Below are 21688 nucleotides of genomic sequence, written 5' to 3'. Positions count from 1 at the left end.
CCACTATTATTCAACATAGTTTTGGAACTTCTAGGCACATCAATCAGAGAAGAAAAAGAAATAAAAGGAATCCAAATTGGAAAAGAAGAAGTAAAACTATCACTGTTTGCAGATGACATGATATTATACCTAGAAAACCCTAAAGGCAGCACCAAAAAAACTGTTAGAACTCATTAATGAATTTAGCATAGTTGCAGGCTACAAAATTAATACCCAGAAATCAGTTGCATTTCTAATGCTAATAATGAAAAATCAGAAAGAGAAATCAGAGAAACCATCCCTTTACAATTGCATCAAAAAGAATAAAATATCTCAGCATAAACCTACCTAAAGAGACAGAAGACCTATACTCTGAAAACTAAAAGATGCTGATGAAAGAAATCAAAGATGACACAAGCAGATGGAAAGACATACCCTGCTCTTGGATTGGAAGAATCAATACCATCAAAACGACTATACTACCCAAGGCAAGCTGCAGATTCAATGTAATCCCTACCAAATTACGAAAGACATTCTTCACAGAAGTAGAGCAGAATATTTTAAAATTTGTATGGAGGAGTTCCCATCATGGCTCAGTGGTTAAGGAACATGACTAGCAACCATGAGGATGTGGGTTCCATCCCTGGCCTTGCTCAGTGGGTTAAGGATCCAGCATTGCCATGAGCTGTGGTGTAGGTCACAGACACGGCCCAGATCCTGAGTTGCTGTGGCTGTGGTGTAGGCCAGTGGCTACAGCTCTGATTTGACCCCTAGCCTGTGCTATGGGTGTACAGCCCTGAAAAGACAAAAGACAATAATAATAATAATAATAAATAAATAAATAAAATACATTTTTTATGGAAACACAGGAGACCCCAAATAGCCAAAGCAATATTGACAAAATAAAACGAAAATGAAGGAATCAAGCTTCCTGATTTTAGACAATACTACCAAGCTACAGTCATCAAAATAATATGGTACTGGCACAAAAACAGAAATATAGATCAATGGAATAGGACAGAAAGTCCAGAAGAAAATCCAAGCACCTATGCTTAACTGATCTATGACAAAGAGAAAAAAAATACAGTGGAAGAAAGAGAGTCTCTTCAATAAATGGTGATGGGAAAACTAGAAAGCTACATGTAAAAGTATAAAAAGAACACTATCTAACACCATATACAAAAATAAACTCAAAACGGATTAAAGACTTAAATATAAGGCCAAATACTATAAAACTCCTAGAGGAAACACAGAACACTCCTGACATAAATCACAGTAACATCTTTTTTGATCCACCTCCTAGAATAATGACAATAAAGACACAAATAAACTAATGGGATCTAATCAAACTCAAAAGCTTTTGCACAGCAAAGGAAACCATTAAAAAAATTGAAAAGACAACCCACAGAATGGGAGAAAATCTTTGCCAACCATGCAAGAGACAAAGGCCTAATCATCAAAATATACAAAGAACTCATGCAACTCAACAACAACAACAAAAAACAACCTAATTGAAAAATGGGCAGAAGACCTAAATAGACATTTCTCCAAAGAAGATATGCAGATGGCCAACAGGCACAAGAAAAAATGCTCAACATCACTAATTATTAGAGAATTGCAAATCAAAACTATGAGGTACCACCTCACACCAGTCAGAATGGCCATCATTAACAAGTCAACAAGTAAAAAATGCTGAATAGGATGTTGAGAAAAAGGTACCTTCCTCCACTGTTGGTGGGAATGTAAATTGGTACAACCACTATGGAAAACAGTACGGCGATACCTCAGAAAACTAAATATAGAACTACCGGGAGTTCCCATCGTGGCTTGGTGTTTAACACATCCGACTAGGAACCATGAGGTTGCGGGTTCGATCCCTGGCCTTGCTCAGAGGGTTAAGGGTCTGGCGTTGCTGTAAGCTGTGGCACAGGTCACAGACACAGCTTGGATCCCAAGTTGCTGTGGCTCTGGTGTAGGCCAGCAGCTACGGCTCCGATTAGACCCCTAGCCTGGGAAGCTCCATATGCCACCAGTGCGGCCCTAAAAAGACCAAAAAAAAAAAAAAAAAAAAAGAACTACCATATGACCCAGCAATTCCACTGCTGGGCACATATCTGGACAAAACCCTCATTGAGAAAGATGCATGCACCCCTATCTTCATAGCAGCACTATTTGCAATAGTCAAGACATGGAAAAACCTAAATGTCCATTGACAGATGAATGGATTAAAAAGATGTGGTACATAATATAATGGAATACTACTCAGCCATAAAAAAGACAAACTAATGCCATTTGCAGCAACATGGATGGAGCTAGAGATTCTCATACTAAGTGAAGTAAACCAGAAAAAAAAAAAAAGGCAAATATCATATGATATCACTTATTTGCGGAATCTAAAATATGGAATAGATGATCCTACCTAAAAAACAGAAACAGACCATGGCCAAGGAGAGCAGACTTGGGGTTCCCAGGGGGGAAAGGAGAGGAAGTGGGAGGGATGGGCATTTTGGGGTTTTTTTTTGGATGCAAACTGTTGTATTTGGAATGGATAGGCAATGGGGCCCTACCGTACGGCACAGGGAAAAGTATGTGATTGGGTCATGCTGCTTTACAACAGAACTTGAAGAAACATTATAAATCAACTATATTTTAATAATAAAAATAAAAGAAATAAAAATAAATGACTACCTTCCCCCCAAAAAGTTAGAGCATTAACATTCCAAGAATCAGAGTGTAATAACACACCTCTAATACCAAAGGTAGTGAATTTAGTTTTATCTTTTGGGGTTGAGGAAACACTTTTAAGATCTTACAGAAGTTCAGAAATATCATTTGGAAAATTAATTATGATTCAATAGATTTAGAAGGTGTAGGAGATTGGGCTGGATTCTGCGTATTACCTAAAAAGTGAATTAAAAATGAAGGTCCAGAGAGTATACTTGTCCTGAGGGTTTCAATTTCTTTTATAAAATGGACATTTTGCACACTCCCATAGGTGGAACAAAGATTCCTGAATTAGATGTAAATTTTTTGGAAGCTCTGAGTCTTACAAAACAACACCTTCAATACATGTTTCACAAAATTTACAAAGTTTTAAAAGAGGTTATTACAGAAAGTCGACTTTTACCACTCCATGTGTAATTTTTTCTTTATCTTCCTTCTAACCAAATCAAGAAAATGGAATACTGCCTGCACTTCTGGCATGCTCCATTAATTAGAATGCTTGGACGAGTCCCACAATGGACCTTACCAGCTGGAAATATCCTGCCTCGGGTCAAGTGCAAATCTTGCCATCTTGGCACTTGTCCTGCATCCTCCAGAAGGCTTCAGGGCTCCAAGGGCAAAAATGTAAATTCTCTACCGTCCTGGGGCCTGAGGCCCCCAGGAGAGGGGCACACGCACATCACACACTGTAGAGGCCTTGTATGGAGAGCACACGGTCACAGAGACCTCATGTAGTCTAAGCCGAAAATTCCCTACCCTTTTAGTCACAGTATGACTCTGCAGAGGGGACATTAGGAAAATCGAAACATCCTGGGGCAACCGGCAAGCACCCACTGAACCTTAGTGATTTTAACATCGTCACTTTCCACCATTCTCCCCCACAGATCCTTCCTTACTAACTTCTTATGTTTTAAAACAAACAAACAACAACAGCAACCAAGGACACTTCCCACAGAGTCACATGTGCCAAGCCAGGCACTGAAAGAAGCAGAGTGAGAAGGTCAGCCTCGGTCAGTCTTGCCCATTTCCGGCATAAGCTCACCCACCCAGCCAACTAGGAGACATTGCTGAGGTCAGCTGCTCACACACACAGCATCTTCCTCCCTGTAATCCTGTCACCCATAGAAGGACACACTGGCACTCCTTCCAGCTTTACGCAACTGCATGTCTCTTATGCATTTAAGGAAAAAAAAAAAAATGCACCATATGCAGAACGCTTTCTTAAACACCAGCAGAGAAAGTAAGATGTGACTGACAGTTTTCGGAGCTGTTTTTTGTCACGGAGACTTTGGGCACTCAGAGCTCCCCACAAAGATCTTTCGGATGCCACGAATCCTCTGCAGCCGTAACATAATCCAGCCAGGGCTCGCTCTCTCTGAACATTCCACAGGCTCCCCTACCTCTCAGGGTGTGACCGACCTCTTCCCCGTCCTCCTCCAAGCCCCCAACAGCGACAAATTCTTCTTATCTTTTAGAGCCCACCTAGGATGCCTGTCTAGCCTCCCCTCCTCTAAGTCCCCATATTACACTGATTTACGATCTTGATCTTCCCATTAACCCTTGCATATCCTGTTATCAAGAAGTTCTTTGAAGTTCTGACCCACACTATAACACAAGCGGATATGAAAGACATCAGGCTAAGTGAAATAAGCCAGGCACAAAAAGACATACAGAGTATGATTCCACTTATATAAAGTATCTACAGTAGTCCAGTTCATAGAGATGAAAAGTAGAACTGTGGCGCCAGGGGCTGCAGGCCAGGGAAACAGAGAGCAGTTAATGGCTACCAGGCTTCAGTTTTGCAAAATGGAAAACTTTTGGAAATTGATTGCATAACAGTGTGAATATCCTGGCGTTTCCTGGTTGCCTAAGTGGTTAAAGATCTGGCATTGTCACTGCAGTAGCTTGGGTTTGATCCCTGGCCTGGAAACTTCTGTATGCTGTAGGCACAGCCAAAAAAAAAAAAAAAGTGAATATCCTTAACACTGCTGAATTGTACACTTAGAAATGGTTAAAATGGTAAATTTTATGTTTTGTGTTCTTTTACCATAATAATAACAATAATAATAAAAAGTACTCAGAAGACGGCTGAAAATACCAAACGAGACAGCTATTTATTTAACACCTGTGCCATTCTGTGTGGAGTGCTTGATCATCTCTAACTCCCTGCTTATCAGGTTCTGACTTCCGTAGGCTTAGCACTGTTGCTGGTTCTCTGCACACCCCGTGGCACACAGCACGTGCTCTCCTCATGCAGTTACGGACCATTTGTCCCCACCACATGTGATGAACTTGTAAGAGTTGAAGAGTTGTAAGAGTCATTTTACATGTTGAATAAAACTTCGGCAGTATGATAACACATCCAGTACCATCCATGTTCCAGGCAATGAAGGTAGGAACTGTATGAGCCTTACTTGCATCTAATGAGCCTCCCTTCAAAGTGGAAAGCAAAAAATGTGACAAGGAACTAATTATAGTGCAGTGAGGCATCTCTCGGTGTCCATGAGGCACTGGTTCCAGGAACACCCCCCACCCACCCCCGACCTCAAGACTCCAAAATCCATGGATGCTCAAGTCCCTTCTATAAAATGGTATAGTATTTGCATACAACTTACACTTATCCTCCTAGGTACTTTAACTCATATCCGGATTACTCACAACACCTAATATGATGCAAATCTATGTATGTAAAGAGTTGTAAATACAATGTAAATGTTATGTACGTAGTTGCCAGGCAATTGACATATTCAAGTTTTGCTTTTTGGAACTTTCTGCATTTTTTTTCCCCAAATATTTTTCAACCGCAGTTGGTTTAATCCATGGCTGTGGAACCCCAGGATACGGAAGGCCAACTTTATATGGAAAGCACAATAAAAAGGAATGGGAAACTCACGCTGCTTTTGGAATGGTGTTCAGGCTTCTTGGAAAGGAACACAGGGCTATTTTCTCGAACTCAAAAACCCACCTCCAAATATGTCAGGTGGGCAAGATTCCTCTTAAAATGCAGTATCATTTTCTGTGTTTTCACATGTCATACTGAAAGAGTAAATTAGAGTAAAATTTTCTATTCAGAGAAAATAACAAGTACTTGGTAGAATCATAATGTATTTTTAATAATTTGATGTGATGGCAACTTTAAATTGCTCTAGTATGACTTCCAAAATTTTGTCGTTTCAGGAAAGGTTTAAAGCTGTCCACACACCAAGAAATTCACACCATCTAGTTTAAAGTCATTAGCATGTATAATACACACTTTCAAGTACCTGAGATTTTATCTTTGGATAACATGAGAATTAATCTGAAGTTTGTCACTCTATTTCATTAGAAGGCTTCCATGACTGATGCGTATTTGGCAGGTGGCAACTAATTTATAATCCCAGAATAATTTTCATCTTGTATGACATTCAACCACTGGCACGAAATTGCTGATAAGAACATATTCTCTGATAATCATGATGTATCTCTAGTATGTATCCAGGGCTCAAGTCTTAGGAGTCATTTCATTTATTGCTTAGAGCAGTTTTAGGTTTACAGCATATCTGAGCAAAGAGGAGAGAGCGCCTGTTTATCCCCTTTCCCAACACACACCAGCTGCCCCACTAATCAACATCCCTCTCCAGAGCAGTGTATTTGCTACAACCTGTGAACCTATCTGAACACATCATTACGACTCAAATCCATAGTTCCCACTGGGGCTCACTCTAGGTATCTCATATTCTACGGATTTTACAACGGCATGGAATCCACCACTGTATCAGTTAACAGAATAGTTAACTCTGTCCTAAAAAGCCTCTGTACCCTGACTATTCATCCAACCCTCCCCCGACAACCCCTGGCAACTTCTGAGGTTTTTATTCTCTCCATAATTTTCTCTTTTCCAGAATCTCATATAGTTGGACTCATACGTCTTAGGCGTCTCCACTTGGTTTCTTTTTCTTAACAATGTGCATTGAAGTTTCCTCCACATCTTTTCATGGCTTGATGGCTTAGTTCTCTTTTGCACTAAATGACATTGTCTGGATACACTACAGTTTAGCAATTCACTTACGTAAGAACATCTTGATTGCTACCAAATTTTGGCAATTAGGAACAAAGCTTCTGTCAACATCTGCATGCAGATTATTGTGTGAACATATGTTTTTGATCCATCTGAGTAAAAACCAAGAAGCACAATTGCTGGTTGTATGGTAAGTATATGTTTAATGAGAAACTGTCAAATCATGTTCCGAAGTGGCTGTCCCATTTTATATTCCCACTAGCAAGAATGAAAGTTGATGTTGCTCCATATTCTGACCATTATATGGTGTTGTCAGTGCTTGGGATTTTAGCCATTCTAAAACGTGTATGTATAGTGATAGCTCCTTTTTTTTTTTTTATTTGCAGATCCCTAATGACATATGATATGGAGCATCTTTTCATATGGTCACATGCTATCGGTGTATCTTCTTCAGTAAGGTGTCTATGCAGCTCTTTTCCCAATTTTTCACAGATTGTTCATTTAATTATCATTGAGTTTTGAGATTCTGTATATTTTAGGAAACAGTCCTTAAAATCTATGTCTATTTTTTTATTTAATTTTTTTTTCCATTTCTTCGACCGATTTTTTTTCATTTTTTTAAATCTATGTCTATTTTTTGCAAATATTTTCTCCCCAATGACTTGTCTTCTCATTCTTTTGACATTGTCTTTCACAGAGCAGAAAAATTTAATTTTAATGAAGTCCAGCTTATCATTTACTTATTTCGTGGATCATGCCTTTGGCGTTGTATCTAAAAAGTCATCACTTAGGTTTTCTCCTCTGTTATCTTCCAGGTGTTTTAGTATTATGTCTTTTTTTTTTTTTTCCCACTGTACAGCAAGGGGGTCAGGTTATCCTTACATGTATACATTACAATTACAGTTTTTCCCCCACCCTTTCTTCTGTTGCAACATGAGTATTTAGTATTATGTCTTAAATGTAGCTCTCTGATCCATGATCCATTTTGAGTTATTTTTTGAGCGTGCAGAGTGTAAAGTTTTTTGGTTTTGGGTTTTTTTTTTTTTTTTTTTTTTTTTTTCCGGCTGCGTCCGTCACATATGGAAGGGCTCTCTGTTCTCTAGAACTCATTGTCTGTTTGATCAATATCACACTCTCTTGATTATCACAGTTTTGTAGAAATTCCTAAATCCAGAAAGCATTAGTCTTTTGATTTTGTTCTTCTTTAATATTGCATTGGCTATGCTGGTTCTTTTGCCTCCCCAGTATAAGCTTTAGAATAAATTTATTGATATCCACTTGCTAAAATTTTGACTGTAATTGTACATGTTAAACTGGGAAGCTGACATCTTGATAATATTGTGTCTCCTTATCCATGAACATGGAAAGCCTCTCTATTTATTTAGTTCTTTGATTTCTTTCAGCAAAGTTGTATGATTTTCCTTATACAGATCCTGGACATATTTTGTTAGGCTTATTTCTAAGTATTCCACTTTGAGAGGTGCTAATGTAAATGGTATTTTTCTAATTACACCTGTTCAGTGCTGGTTATAAGAAAGCAATTGATTCTTTTATATTAATCTTCTATCATACAACATTGATAAAATCAATTATTAGTTCCAAAAGTTGGTTTTTGGGGCAAATCTTTCAGGTTTTTTTACATAGACCACCATACCATCTATGAACAAAGTTGGTTTTATGTCTTCTTCCCAATTTGTATACCTTTTATTTCCTTTCCCTGACTTATTGAATTAGCTAGGGTTTCCAGTATAACTTTGACAAGGAATGGTAGAGGTAATTTATTTTAAATTTATATTTGTCTATTTAATTCTTTTCAATTTTACATTTCCAAGTTTTATTTCAATAATGCATTCAGCATGTAATGCTTCATCAAAAGTTTTCTCTTTCATTTAGTAATAAGATGGACACTTATTGTATAGAAAAATGTTCCTGAATGCCCTACTATTTCCCTTCCCCTGCACCAGCCACATTGTCCTCCTTGCTCCCAGGCATGGTCCTGCCTTGGGTTCATACACTCACTGACCTCTCCAGCCTGAGACTCTTGAATGGACACTTCCCGTAGTGCTCTCCTCAAATGTCACTTTATCAGAAAGGCCTCTGACCACATTTTACAAAACAGGACCCCTCCAAACCCTCTCTATTCCCTTACCCTGCTAAAGTTTTCACGAGAGGACATATAACTTACTAGCTATTTTCTTGTGATTATTCTCTTCTCTCCCCAACTAGGATGAGATTCTCCTGGGTAGGTAATTTTATTTATTTTTTTGCCTTTTTTTTAGAGCCACACCCTTGGCACATGGAAATCCCCAGGCTAGGGACCAAATCGGAGCTGAAGTCACTGGTCTATGCCACATCCACAGCAACACGGGATCCAAGCCATGTCTGTGACCTACACCACAGCTCTCGGCAACACCAGATCCTTAACCCACTGAACGAGGCCAGGGATTGAACCTGCATCCTCATGGATGCTAGTCAGATTCGTTTCTGCTGAGCCACGATGGGAACTCCTGGGTAGGCAATTTGACTATTTCTAGTTCCTGCCATATCGCAGCACCTAGAATTGTGCCTGGCATGGAATATGGATTCATTAATATTTAAATAGTTAACTTTATGACAAATATTAGTGAATATATCTTTTTTTTCCCCTAGATCCAATAGCTTCTTCTCATTTGTTTGTCAGGAGATGATGAATGGTGTTTCATTAAGGAAACACCAATATAGCACGTGAACTTCCTTCATGCATTCGGTTCCTGGAGTCCAGGAGGACCTAACTCAATGCTCCTTTTCAAATGTTTATAAAATAATATACTTAAATTCCATTAACAATATTTTAAACAATACGATTTCTTACTATTATAGACAGTGTTACTCAAAGCATGGCCCAAAGGACCATACTTTTAACAAGACCTGGGAGCTTAGAAAGGCCGATTCTCAACCTCCACCCCAGGCAGACTGGGCTGGACCCAGCCCTCAGGTGACTCCAACGAGCACTGAACCACGAGAACCACTGCTTCAAGGAATTGTTAAATGACTCCTTTCAGTTCTTTGACTTCCTCTTATAAATCATAATCTACTATTCCAAGCTTCTAAGTGCAAAGAATACACCCGGCTGTCACTACACAACATGGCATTGCCTCTTCTATTGGCCAATTATCCTTTCCACCTATAAAACCTGAAAGACACGTTCTAGTTGAGGCTCTTATTTGTTGCAGCTACTTTTGTGGCCACAGCCCAACTATCCACCCTTTAGAGTCCTCTCACATTTGGCAAGCCCTTAAATTCTTCTTGTTCTAATCTGAACACCCTGGAAATACACAGACACAAAAACGAGTTTCTCTCAAATTTCTTTCTTAAAGACAGAGGCTTTTCTCTCTCTCTCTCTAGGGCCACACCTGCAGCACATGGAAGTTCCCAGGCTACGGGTCTAATCAGAGCTGCAGCTGCCAGCTTATGCCACAGCCACAGCAATGCAGGATCCGGGCAGCATCTGTGACTCTACACCATAGCTCATGGCAACGCTGGATCCTTAACCCACTGAGCGAGGCCAGGGATTCAATCTGTGTCCTCAAGGATACCAGTCGGGTTCGCTACCACTGAGCCACCACGGGAACTCCCAAAAGACAGAGGCTTTGAAACATTTTGTAACCAGGGGCCTTTTTTTTCTTCCCAAATGAAATTCATTGTAGATGCTTCATTTATAAAACTATGAGAGCGCTCTGGCTGCTATGGATTGACTGGTCTGTCCACCTGTCTACCCATGTCTTCAGTTACTGTGTGTGGGAGAAAAATAACATTTTCCCTTGTACAGTCATTGTAGTATTTTGTATTTTTTGTCACATGTGGTCAAAGCCTGTTATAATTTTGACTCTTTAGATTGGAGAATAAAAAACTAAGGGAAACACATTAATATTGTCAAAATAACAAAGGGGTCACCATTCTTGCAAAAAAAAAAAAAAAAGAAAAAAGAAAAAATCTTGAAAGGGACTGTAGCATAAAAAGAAGGAAAACTTCTTTCACACAAAGGAACTATTGACTTTGTTATTTGTTCTTAGAACCCATAAGTGACCAGAATTACTGCTGAAGTTCTCTTATTCCTTTTTAAAAATTTCTTTATATCATCAGAAACATAATCAACCAAAATTTATTTACTTATTTATCTTTTTTATAGCCTCACCTGCAGCATATGAAGGTTCCCAGGCTAGGAGGTCACTGCGGAACTGCAGCAGCAGGCCTGTGCCACAGCCACAGCAATGCCAGATCTGAGCCACATCTCCAACCTACACCACAGCTGGCGACAGTGCCGGATCCTGAACCCACTGAGCGAGGCCAGGAGTCAAACCCGTGTCCTCAGAGACGATGTCGGGTTCTTAGCCCCCTGAGCCACAACGGGAACTCCCAAAATGTATTTTAAGAAAGTAAGAAATATAAGAAGAGAAAAGCAGAAGTTGTGAGAGATGCACAGGTACCCTGGTCACATTTTGAGCCTGGCGCAGCATATCACATGTTCCCGACACCCCCAGCTCCTCCTAAATAAACCCAAAATATTACCACCATGGTCCTGACACCTTCCCCATCCCTTGCATTCATTTTTCATATAAAGGTCCTGTCTCATTGTACGTATTAAATGTGTCAACTCAAATTTTACATCCATAACCTCTCACTCTAGGCAAGTCTCCCTTTACAGTTTAAAACGTGTTGTGGACTAAATACACAGAGAGGCCGTTCTCCGTAGAGATGCCACCCCGCAGAACACTTTGCTGGCCGCAGACAGAGCCATCACACTCACCGGGCCTCCCAGCTGGCGCGGCACCGTCGGCGCTGTCATCCTGCAGAATAACCGCCAGGCCCACGGCGTCCCCGGGGAGGACGGAGCCGCTGAGGTCCACGCGGGTCAGGCTCGCGGGCTCCCGCCCCGCGCGCCCCGGGCGATGCCCTGCAGCCACGCCCCTTTCTTGGCCATTTCTCTGGGGTCGCAGCACCACGTGAACGATGCTCTGCTGATCCAGGTCACAGCGCTGTGGGGAGTGAAACAGAAACACCGCAGGCATCAGAACACCGGGTCGGGTGGAACTCGCCTTCGGTTCTTTTTTTTTAATGATTTTTATTGTTGCCATTAGAGTCAATTTACAGTGTTCTGGCCATTTCTACAGTCCAGCAGCACAGCCCGTCAGAGGGCCTTCAGTCAGAGGGGGCGAAAGACACCAGCTTATGGCCGATGCCTGTGAGCAGTCATGGAACCGAAAGGCAGGTGACACATGTGACTGATCAGGATAGACGGCTTGCCTATAGCAGGTCCAGCCCTGACACACGTGTGTGTTACACAGTGGTGGTAACCCAGGGCCAGAAACTGAAACGCTGGAATAAAGGGAGCACAAGGACAGGAGAAAACTGAAGCAGTGTTCCAGGGGACATGAAATCCGGCAGGAAAGAAGCATGTGTCACACTGCATACAGGAGCACACTGAAAAGTAATATGTTTTTAAAACTGATTTAGCAGAAATGCTATGTCCTTATAATTATCACATTTAAACACCAGCACTCATTTCTGCTTTTAAAAGCACAGAGAGTTGGTTATTACCAATTACGGGGCAATTTTCCCTAGAATTTACAATTCACTAGTTCACAGTGGACCCCGCATACACCCCCAACATCACTAGCCATCACGCTGCCAGGCCAACAAAGCAAGAGGAGAGGGTACGGAGGCCAAGCTAGGATCATTCACCATTTCCATCCAGTCTCACCGTTAAAATCAGCACACATCTGCAGAAATGTGTTGCATCTATATACTGCTGTCTACGAGCAGGAGCCTTTAAAGTTCAGTAGAACTGAGGTGACACCTCAGACCATTTGCTAGGACAGAAACTAACTTAAGCCACATCTCAGCTTCAGAATATCTAGTAGGTAGAAGCAGTGGCGCATCTGTCTGTCCTTCCTCCCACAGAGTGAGGACTCTGCCTTCTCAACAACCCCAGCGCCATCCGCCCCCAGCTCAGGGAGTTTAAAGAACGCCCACCCCCACCACGACAATGCCTGTCACCCTCATAAACCCCCATCCTTCCTCAAGTGCTCTGCTGTCACTGCCAGCACTTCTGCCCACACCACCACTTGCTGTCTGCCTCGTCCACCCAGGAAGGTCACCACTCCCTGTGCCCTCCAGTCCTAAATCCCACTCTAAGCTCGTCTCATCCCAGGTCCTGGACCTCTGTCACATCAACAGCTCCTCCTCCTGCTGCCTGTCCCTGCAGCTTCCCAGCTGTCCCCAGAACCACTCCTACTCAGCAGCAGTCACTCTGTGTCATTCTCGGTCCCCTCAGTCTGCCCCTTTCTGATGTCCCTATTACTGTCAAAGCACCACCGTCCCCCATATTATTCAAGTGTCGAGGCTTCCCTTCCCACCTAAAACTGATTCCTCTCCTGTGTTTTCTAGAAGGTTCAGCAGAAAGACCAGCTCGGGCGCTCCTCCCAGCTGGAGGTTACATCCCGCAAGGCCCCGAGGGTAACTCATTCTGACGCGGAAGTGCCCTTCACAGCCTCGCCGCTTTACATCCTAATCACCACTGCCCATCTCAGGCCTTCATCATTACAGGAGCTTTGTAATTACTTCCTTACCTCTTGTCTTTCCCCACAATCCTTTAGTATAAGAATTTTTGCTGTGCTAAAAAAAAAAAAAGATAGAGTTCCTGTTATGGTTCAGCAGGTTATGAACCCGACTAGTATCCATGAGGATGTGGGTTCAATCCTTGGCCTCACCCGGTGGGTTAAGAATTTGGCATTGCTGCGAGCTATGGTGTAGGGTGCAGATGCGGCTCAGACCCCATATTGCTGTGGCTATGGTGCAGGCAGGTGCAGCTCCGATTCGACCCCTCACCAGGGAACTTCCACATGCTGTAGGTTCGGCCCAAAAAAGCAAAAACAAACAAACAAAAAAAACCCACCTTCTGGTGTGTGTCACATATCCTTTCTAATGTGTCTCAGTATTACTGGTAATATGATCTAGCATCTTACTGTCTTTTTCAAGGTGTTTAGAGTTTTCTCCCTTTTAGACCAACCATCTTACGATTTTCCTCTTCTTGCCTCTCCCTCCTTGCATATGCAGCAGATTATACTATCCTTCAAAATCTCCCTTCCTCCTGTCCTTGCTTTTGGGCCTCCTTGCCTTGTGTGTCATCAGCTTTGGCTAATAGGACATTTGCAGATGTGATTGGACCAGGGCCTTAAAATGTGTTTGCCCCACTGCCCTCGCTGTCAAGAGAGAATCCCTGGACGTTTCCATCTCTTCAGCCTGGGTCCCTCAACTGCACACACGGCAGAGACCTGAGCCCGAGCCGCAGGGAGGACTGAGTGTAGCCCCACCCATAGCTTGAGCAGAATTTTCCAGCTAAATGCAGGCTTGGGCTGCAACCCCCCCCCCCCAGCTGACATGAAGACACAGGGGAAACAGGTGCTTATTAATGCATGGCGCTGAGATATTGTGGTTGTCCACTCAGCAGTAATCACTGACAGTACTCTATTTCCCATTGTAATTGGACATAACAGACACTCTACCACCATTTATCATCACCTCCATATGCAGCCAGGACTCTAGGAGCAGTACACGGCCTTTAGCCCAAGTCATATCAAACCAACACAAGACATGAGTACACTCAAGAGTGGCCACGTGAGGACGTACACTTGGCAAGAAGGAGGAACAACTGAGAATTGGGCTCCAAACATAGCCTGAGATTTTCACCCATATTCTGCTCTTTTCCAGGAGGCTCAAAAATTCTGTCAGATGAAACTCCTCTCTCTACATTTGGGACTAATGTGCTGCATGTGATCCGGCCAGATAAAAGTAATGGCCTTCTCTCTCCTCTGAGTCCCAATAATCTCTGCCTGCCATGCTTACCTGCTGCAGTGGCCAGAGCTTGGACAGTGTGTGTCTGTGTGTGTCTCTGTGTGTCTGTGTGTGTCTCTGTGTGTGTGAGAGAGAGAGAGAGAGGAGAGGATCTTCCAAATTAACCTGGAAATCCTTGAAAGCTGCAACTGCGTCACCCTTTTCTTTTTATTTACCAAAATGCTTCACGTGGCACTTTGAACCTAGTAGATGTAGAAAATATGTCCATGAATTGAAAACATAAATGACTGAGAGGAAATTCCAATGAATGACGGACAAATATCAATAGCAAAGACACAATACCCAAAGGGTTCCTTGGGGAGTCAGAAGACCGTGGAATAAAGAACATGGAATTTAAAGTCAAGTAGATTTATTAGCTGTATGATTTGGGGCAAATTACTTTCCCTCCATAGCTTCAGTTTCTACATATGTCATTAGCAATAATATTAACGACTTTAAAATGTAAGGAAATGTACAGAGGGCAGACCACCCCCCACCCACAGTCACAATTTGAAACATAGTTGTCAAATCACTATCAACATTTACAAGCTTTGAAAACTAAAGAGGGTGGGACCTTATTTTGTTCATCAATAAGCCTTGGATTCCTTTTTGGCTGCTTCACTCACACAATCTTATTTGGAAAATGTACAAAGAGTGGAATAAGCAGAATCTACAGATGTGACAGTTATTCTGGTAACTTTCCAGCTTTCTGTGCACTAAAAATTGATGCAAAAAATATCCCTATGTGGTCAGATGCCAGGAAACACATGAAGGACCTGAGAAGATTCTCAGGGGCTGATACAATCTGACAAGTATGGAAAAAATCCAAAAACTGAGATTTTCCTTTCAAATCCAGACTTTCCTAAGGCTCAGGGGAGAGCGGCGAGGGGAACAGGAAGACCCCAAGCAGATTTCAGTAGTTACAGTGCTATTTATGGGACACATTTCCCTCAGTCTCCGTCCATGTGTTCAGAGACCATTAACTGCTTAATTCTTTGACTCACTCGTAGAAAACGTTGCTGATCTTAGAACTGGTCCCTTTGCCAGATGGTACAACTGCACCACCACACTGGTTCAGTTCAAAGCCACATTAAAAACATGTCCCATGGACAATAAATTAGATAAAGTTTAGTTGTCTACCCACTCTAAAGCCCCAAATAATATTTAGTTCTCTTGAGAGACAAATAATCCCTTAGCTTTGGGAAGTAGAGATTTTCACCAGAAGGCAGTAGCATTTTCCAATATGGTTTTAAGCTTCTGCAGGGTAACAACATCTTATTTTGTTTCCTCAAAGACCAGAATACTGCTTGGCAAAGAGGACACAAGTTATGAATTCAACAAGTAAGGCAGTGACATAAGTTGTTTAGTGTGGACAAAACAAGTGGGTATTCATTCAGCTGGGGTTGGGTTTAGGCTGTCAAGCAGGGCTGTTGTCCTGCTGCATGTTCAATGTGGAGATACCCCAGGATTAACGAAACATCTATGGGAGTGATGACCAACCAATGACCAACTCTCACCCAACTAGCCGTTATTCCGCAATAGACAAGAAATTGATGCATTTTTACTTTTCCCAAAAGGAATTCTTCTGATGACATGCAGTTAGGATTCAAATGTTTGGGAGCCTGGTGATACAATTAGAATATAAGAAATAGGCAAAATTTGAAAAACCTGATAATGCTTTTCAAAACATCCTTAGCCTTTTTAAACTTTGTAAAAATAAGTAATGTTACTCTAACAAGAAAAATTAATGAGGATTGAAAAGTTACTGGAATGTCTTCCAAGTTCTTAAAGAAGGGTTAGACAGGGAGTTCCCATCGTGGCTCAGTGGTTAATGAATCTGACTAGTATCCATGAAGATGCAGGTTAGATCCCTGGCCTTGCTCAGTGGTTTAAAGATCCAGCATTGCAGCTTGGATCCTGCAGTGCTGTGGCTGTAATGTAGGCCAGCAGCTGTGGCTCAGACTCAACCCCTAGCCTGGGAACCTCCATGTGCCGTGAGTGCAGCCCTAAAAAGAAAAGAAAAAAGTTAGACAGGTAAGTCCTAAAATGATTCATAATGAGATTCAAAAATAGTTAATAATGTCACATTGTTAGAAAATGATTTCATGTGCTATACCAATAACAATTACATTAATATAAAAGTAAAAGGAATACATAGTATATGTGAGCTCCAGGCTGTGTTACAAGGTGTTCAGATACAGTAAATTGTTTGATATTCCCATAGTGCTCTGGGGAGCTGCTGTTAGCACCCAGAAGTGAGCTGAACTGTGCCTGGCATAAATAAAACTCTTTCAATATTACTTGTCATTATTGCTCATTCCTATTCCACTTCACAGAAGATAAAGATGAGACAAAGAGAAGTTCATAACAGGTCCAACGTGATCCAGCTCTTAAGTGTGAAGCCAGGACAAGAACCCAGACCAAGGATCCCCAATATCCTCCTGAGTCCCCCAAGCTCCAGGACATGGCTGCTGAGAGGAAGTGGGGTGGCCGATGGACAGAGAAGGACCAGTCTATGGAAGAGTGGGGTTTGGAAGCTGCAGTGGATCTGCTTCAGGTGCAAAGGAATGATTAGAAGAGTCAGATAAGTTAAAAACTGAAGAAAACTCTGGCCCCGCTAGGGCTGGGACCATCTGGAGGCAGCAGAAGAAAGTCTGGGTCAGTCTGATAAAAAACGAAAAGGTTAAGACAGCAAGACAATGAAAGTAAGAACCAGGGCCAGTTACAGACACATCCGTCATTCAAAGTAGAGAGAAGAGAGTGGAGGGTTGGCCACAGGTCTGGCTGTCCCGAGGGGCTGACGCCAGTCTCAGCTGTTTTGACGCCAGTTTCCTTCCACATCCCAATGCCCAAAGAAGACAGCACTTGTCACATGCGGCTGCCCGTACTGTGTTTCCCTCTGTTGCCAGACAGTTCCACCTTCAAGAAAAGATACGGATTTGTCCTAGTGCTGTATCTACAGCAGCTACTGCATGACCTCGTCATCATACACACCACCTGGGTTTGCTGAATGACTGACTTACTGATCCTGTGAAGCACATGCTGGTGCTGCGGCAGTTTCCCAGGTGAGGAAGGTCTCAGATGGCTTTAGTGGGCTGCCTAAATATGATACTTAGGAAACGAAAGAGACAGCTCTGAAGCCCTTATTTTCTGGCTCTAAGCCCAACACGCTTCCAGGTATTACCCCACTATGCGTGGGAGTTCACAATAGGAGCATGGACATCGGACATACTGTTTGTTCTTATCAGCACACTGATCAATCTACATTCGTCCGTGTGCTCACTGTACCGGTTTCCGTGGCCTTTAAATGAGACCCGGCTGCCTTTGATAGCTTCACTATGATTCACTCCTTCTAGTCCTTTCCAACTCTGTGAAACTTCTTTTTATCATAAAACATGGTTAAAAATCATTTCAGTTGGAGGGTTGTCATATTTCCTGTTGTGTCCCAACTTCACATTTGAAGGCCTGAAAATCCCACATTTTCAATTGAATTTTTCATAGCACACAATTTTCCCCCCAGAAAAGCAATAATGTGATCCAGCCAAGAATGATCAGATAAAAGATTTCCTAATTTAATAGTCAATGATGTTATCAGATTTTAATTTAAAAGTGATTTGGCATTAAGGAGCTCCTTTGCAGATAATTTTGAAGAACATTTTTTAACACACCTTAAATTTTATTTTCCCTATTTTTTGATTGTTTAAAAATTCACAATATTCATTACATGCTTCTTCCAAAAAGGAATTCTAACAGATGTTTGTGTAAGTGAACCAGTTTGTAATAATGTATCTTCTATGTCAAAGAAAGATAAAATGAGAACTCTTTAGGAAGTTATTTAAAGGTATTTTTAAATGTAATGGTTAAGGAATATTTTGTATAGTTATTGCTCACAATGAGATAACATGATTAAAGACAATATGAACTTAGGACTTCTGGACTGAACTGAATGACCACTGATTGACTTCTCTTATACTCTACTTCCTGTCCACAGTGGCTCCATGAGCACTAAATGCCAATTTATATTAATTGGATGAGAATAAAAACTGTCCCTTCAACTCCATCTTTCTTTGAAAAAAAAAAAAAAAAACAGACTTTTTAAAGGACAGATTCTCTATGGCTTATGCTTTGAATTTATTTCACATTTCTGACAGCTAGTTTTCACTATGATCAAAGACGTGTTGCAGATAGATACTGAAAGGCCCCCTCTCTGGCTGCCAAAGGCCAGATAATCCAATTCCTAGGAAAGGTCAATTAGCCCCACTCTAATTAGCCAGTGTGGGTCTGAGCCATGTCACCCTCCACGTCCCTCCACTGCAGGCCTGGGACCAGTTCACGGCTCCTTAGGACATGCACAGAGGGAGCCCGGGGGGAAGGAAGCAGACAGATGATGCGTGTTGGCCCGGTAAGAGGTGATTTACTGTGAGAAGAGGTGGTGCCATCTGTGCAGGTGAGGCCTGGGACTCCGTGCCTCCAGGTCCACCCCTTCTTAAAAGACAAAGCGCACCAGGAAGCAATCCTATGCCTTAAAACCAAGTTCCAATTATGATTTTAAAATTTACAAGGTATGTCCCCCCAGTGTTGTTTCTCTAAATATTACTTTATTATGAGTCATGGTATATTATTATAAGTGATTTAAATATATAGGACGGTTTTTCAACACAGTTAAACTGTTTTGTTTCCAAGTGAGGGCCCACAGTTTATAGTATTCCTTGCCAAGGAGGCAGGGGGGGGGGGGGGGTCAGAGTTAACAAACATATTCTCCTTCTCATGCGTCCATGACAAAAACAGGAATCTTGAATCATCATCTCTAGTTTGTCTTTCTCCTAAAGATATTTACCTCCAAACAATTCAACTCTAGGGGAAAAAGAAAATATGAAGCCGGCAAACTATCATCCCAAACTGTCATCTCACACACCAGCTCTCTCTTGCCGTGTTTCCCCCTTCTCCCACTCAACAAGGACCAAAGAGATTTTGCTAATAATGTGCAGAAAAGATACTGTGTAGCCCTGGAGCCATTCTCAAAAACAACAAACAAACAAAGAAAAAACTCAGGGGGGGAACCCTCTAAGGATAAAACACCTTTATATGCTTTTTTTAGAGCCTATTCCTTTCTAGGTCCTAAAAATCAGCCTGCTTGTCTCCCTGCTGGTTTCTGGCTTTCTGCTCTGAATCCTCCTACAGCCCACTCTCTGAAACAGAGTGATGTCTTTGGATGGTCTCCCCTCCTTTTCCCTCCCGTTTTATTCTCTCTCTGCCCTCCCTGCCTGTTCACCCCTCTCTCCCATGCTCTAAATCTAATCCACGCTTCTCTTGGGTGACCGACAACATGTACCCCTTCCCTCCCCATTCAGAACCATAAAAGAACCAGGCGTGCCCCTTGCTTGGTGACAGCCCACTGCTGGTCACTGTAGAACCAGGAACTGGCCTACTAAGCACTGGGACTGGACCAGAAGAAATTGACTTTATTTATTTATTTATTTATTCTTTCATTTATTTATTATTTTATTTGTCTTTGGTCTTTTAGGGCAGAACCCGTGGCATATGGAGGTTCCCAGGCTAGTGGTCTAATCAGAGCTGCAGCTGCCGGCTTATGCCACAGCCACAGCAATGCAGGATCCGGGCAGCATCTGTGACTCTACACCATAGCTCATGGCAACGCTGGATCCTTAACCCACTGTGTGAGGCCAGGAATCAAACCCGCAACCTCATGGTTCCTAGTTGGATTCGTTTCTGCTGTGCCACAAAGGCAACTCCAGAAGTTTACTTCATTGCATGACTTTAAAACAAACTCTTGGACAACAAAGAAAATGCTTACCTGGAATCAGTGTAAATCCAGATTGGTCATTTTGAACACTCACTACTTTAAATTAGATCCTTCTCTGGCAAATGCAAACAAACAAAAAATTCTCTCAGAAGAGGTGGCTATATCCTTACTCAGTCACACACCTAACACAGAGCTGTAGGAGATGAGTGTAGACTCTTGAGGGAAGAAATACAGTCAGGGACAATTAACGGTTTTTTCTTTTTTCTCAATCGCAATATATTGATTTACAGTGGTGTGTTAGTTCCAGGTGTACAGCAAGGTGATTCATATGTATGCGTCTCTTTCCCCTTAGAGGTTATTACAAAATATTGAGCACAGTTCCCTAAACAGTGGGTCCTTATTGGCTATCTATCAACTCACTCTTAAATATTAAAAGTTTCTCCCTAAGTCAAGCAGAGGAGGCGATGCTGCACTGCCATGTCAGACAAGGTAGCCAGGCGCCACCCTCCTGATCTGTGGTCACTCAGTAAAGCCGAGGTCTGGCACTTCCCTCGGGCCCTGGTCAGAGCTTGAGTGACTCCACCGAGGGAAGGAAAAATTTGGCCAGGCTCTTCAACAGCAAGGAAGAGAGGAGAACTGATAGGCATTCATATTTATTTTTCTAAACAACCAACATAGAGATAAACAGTTTCACACCTTGGCTATAAATTCCTTAAGTTTCCAGCCTCCAGTTGAAATTTTAGACATAAATACAACACATTGTTACTTATGTCAGCTCCTGTTTCATAATCTGGCTACTTTATGTCATATGTAACAATTCTTTTACTGGGGATAAATAAAACATGAGGCTGCACTCCTCTTCCACACCTGTGTTCTAAGCAGACGCCTGCTCGAGTTGCCCTCCAGACACCGGCTGGTAGGAGGGCCCTGAGAGTCTGAGCAAATTGGGACAAACTCCTAGACTCTATCATTTGACTGCAAGAGAGGATAAATTTTTCAGTGTCAGCAGTTGGTCCTAATTCTTTCCTGTAATCATTTATTCAGGAGAATGATGTGTTAAGGCCAAAAGGCCATCTGAGCTACATCCGAGGGCCGCAAGTCTGGTGGGGGAGCAGGACGCTGCTCCATGGGCTGCGCAGTCACTGTGTCGCCTGCAGGTTAATGAGAACGTTGTCTATGTTGGGGCCATGACCAGGCACTCTCGGCTTTGGGCCTTTACTCTGAAGTAACTGGTAAATGCCGTCTTTGACAAAAACAATTTTCCTAAATTTATCTAACAGAACTTATCTATAATGAATTTCCTTTACAATTGTTGACTTTTTTTTTCCTACATTTTCATAATATAAATGTTC

At 42.0% G+C, this 21688-nt stretch overlaps 1 protein-coding gene across 1 annotated transcript in view; it reads right to left on the bottom strand.

The window, feature by feature from the left end:
• The window catches only part of PRKN (parkin RBR E3 ubiquitin protein ligase), a gene marked incomplete at its 5' end in the record, with an annotated part of 1032625 nt that overhangs the window by 860548 nt on the left and 150389 nt on the right, over positions 1-21688 (bottom strand). The window contains 1 exon segment of the mRNA NM_001044603.2: positions 11487-11715. Within this exon segment, the coding sequence (NP_001038068.2) occupies positions 11487-11715 (229 nt within the window).

This window comes from Sus scrofa, chromosome 1, assembly GCF_000003025.6.
Source record: "Sus scrofa isolate TJ Tabasco breed Duroc chromosome 1, Sscrofa11.1, whole genome shotgun sequence".
In the NCBI taxonomy this organism is placed as follows: domain Eukaryota; kingdom Metazoa; phylum Chordata; class Mammalia; order Artiodactyla; family Suidae; genus Sus; species Sus scrofa.
This window is presented reverse-complemented; position numbering and strand designations above follow the sequence as displayed.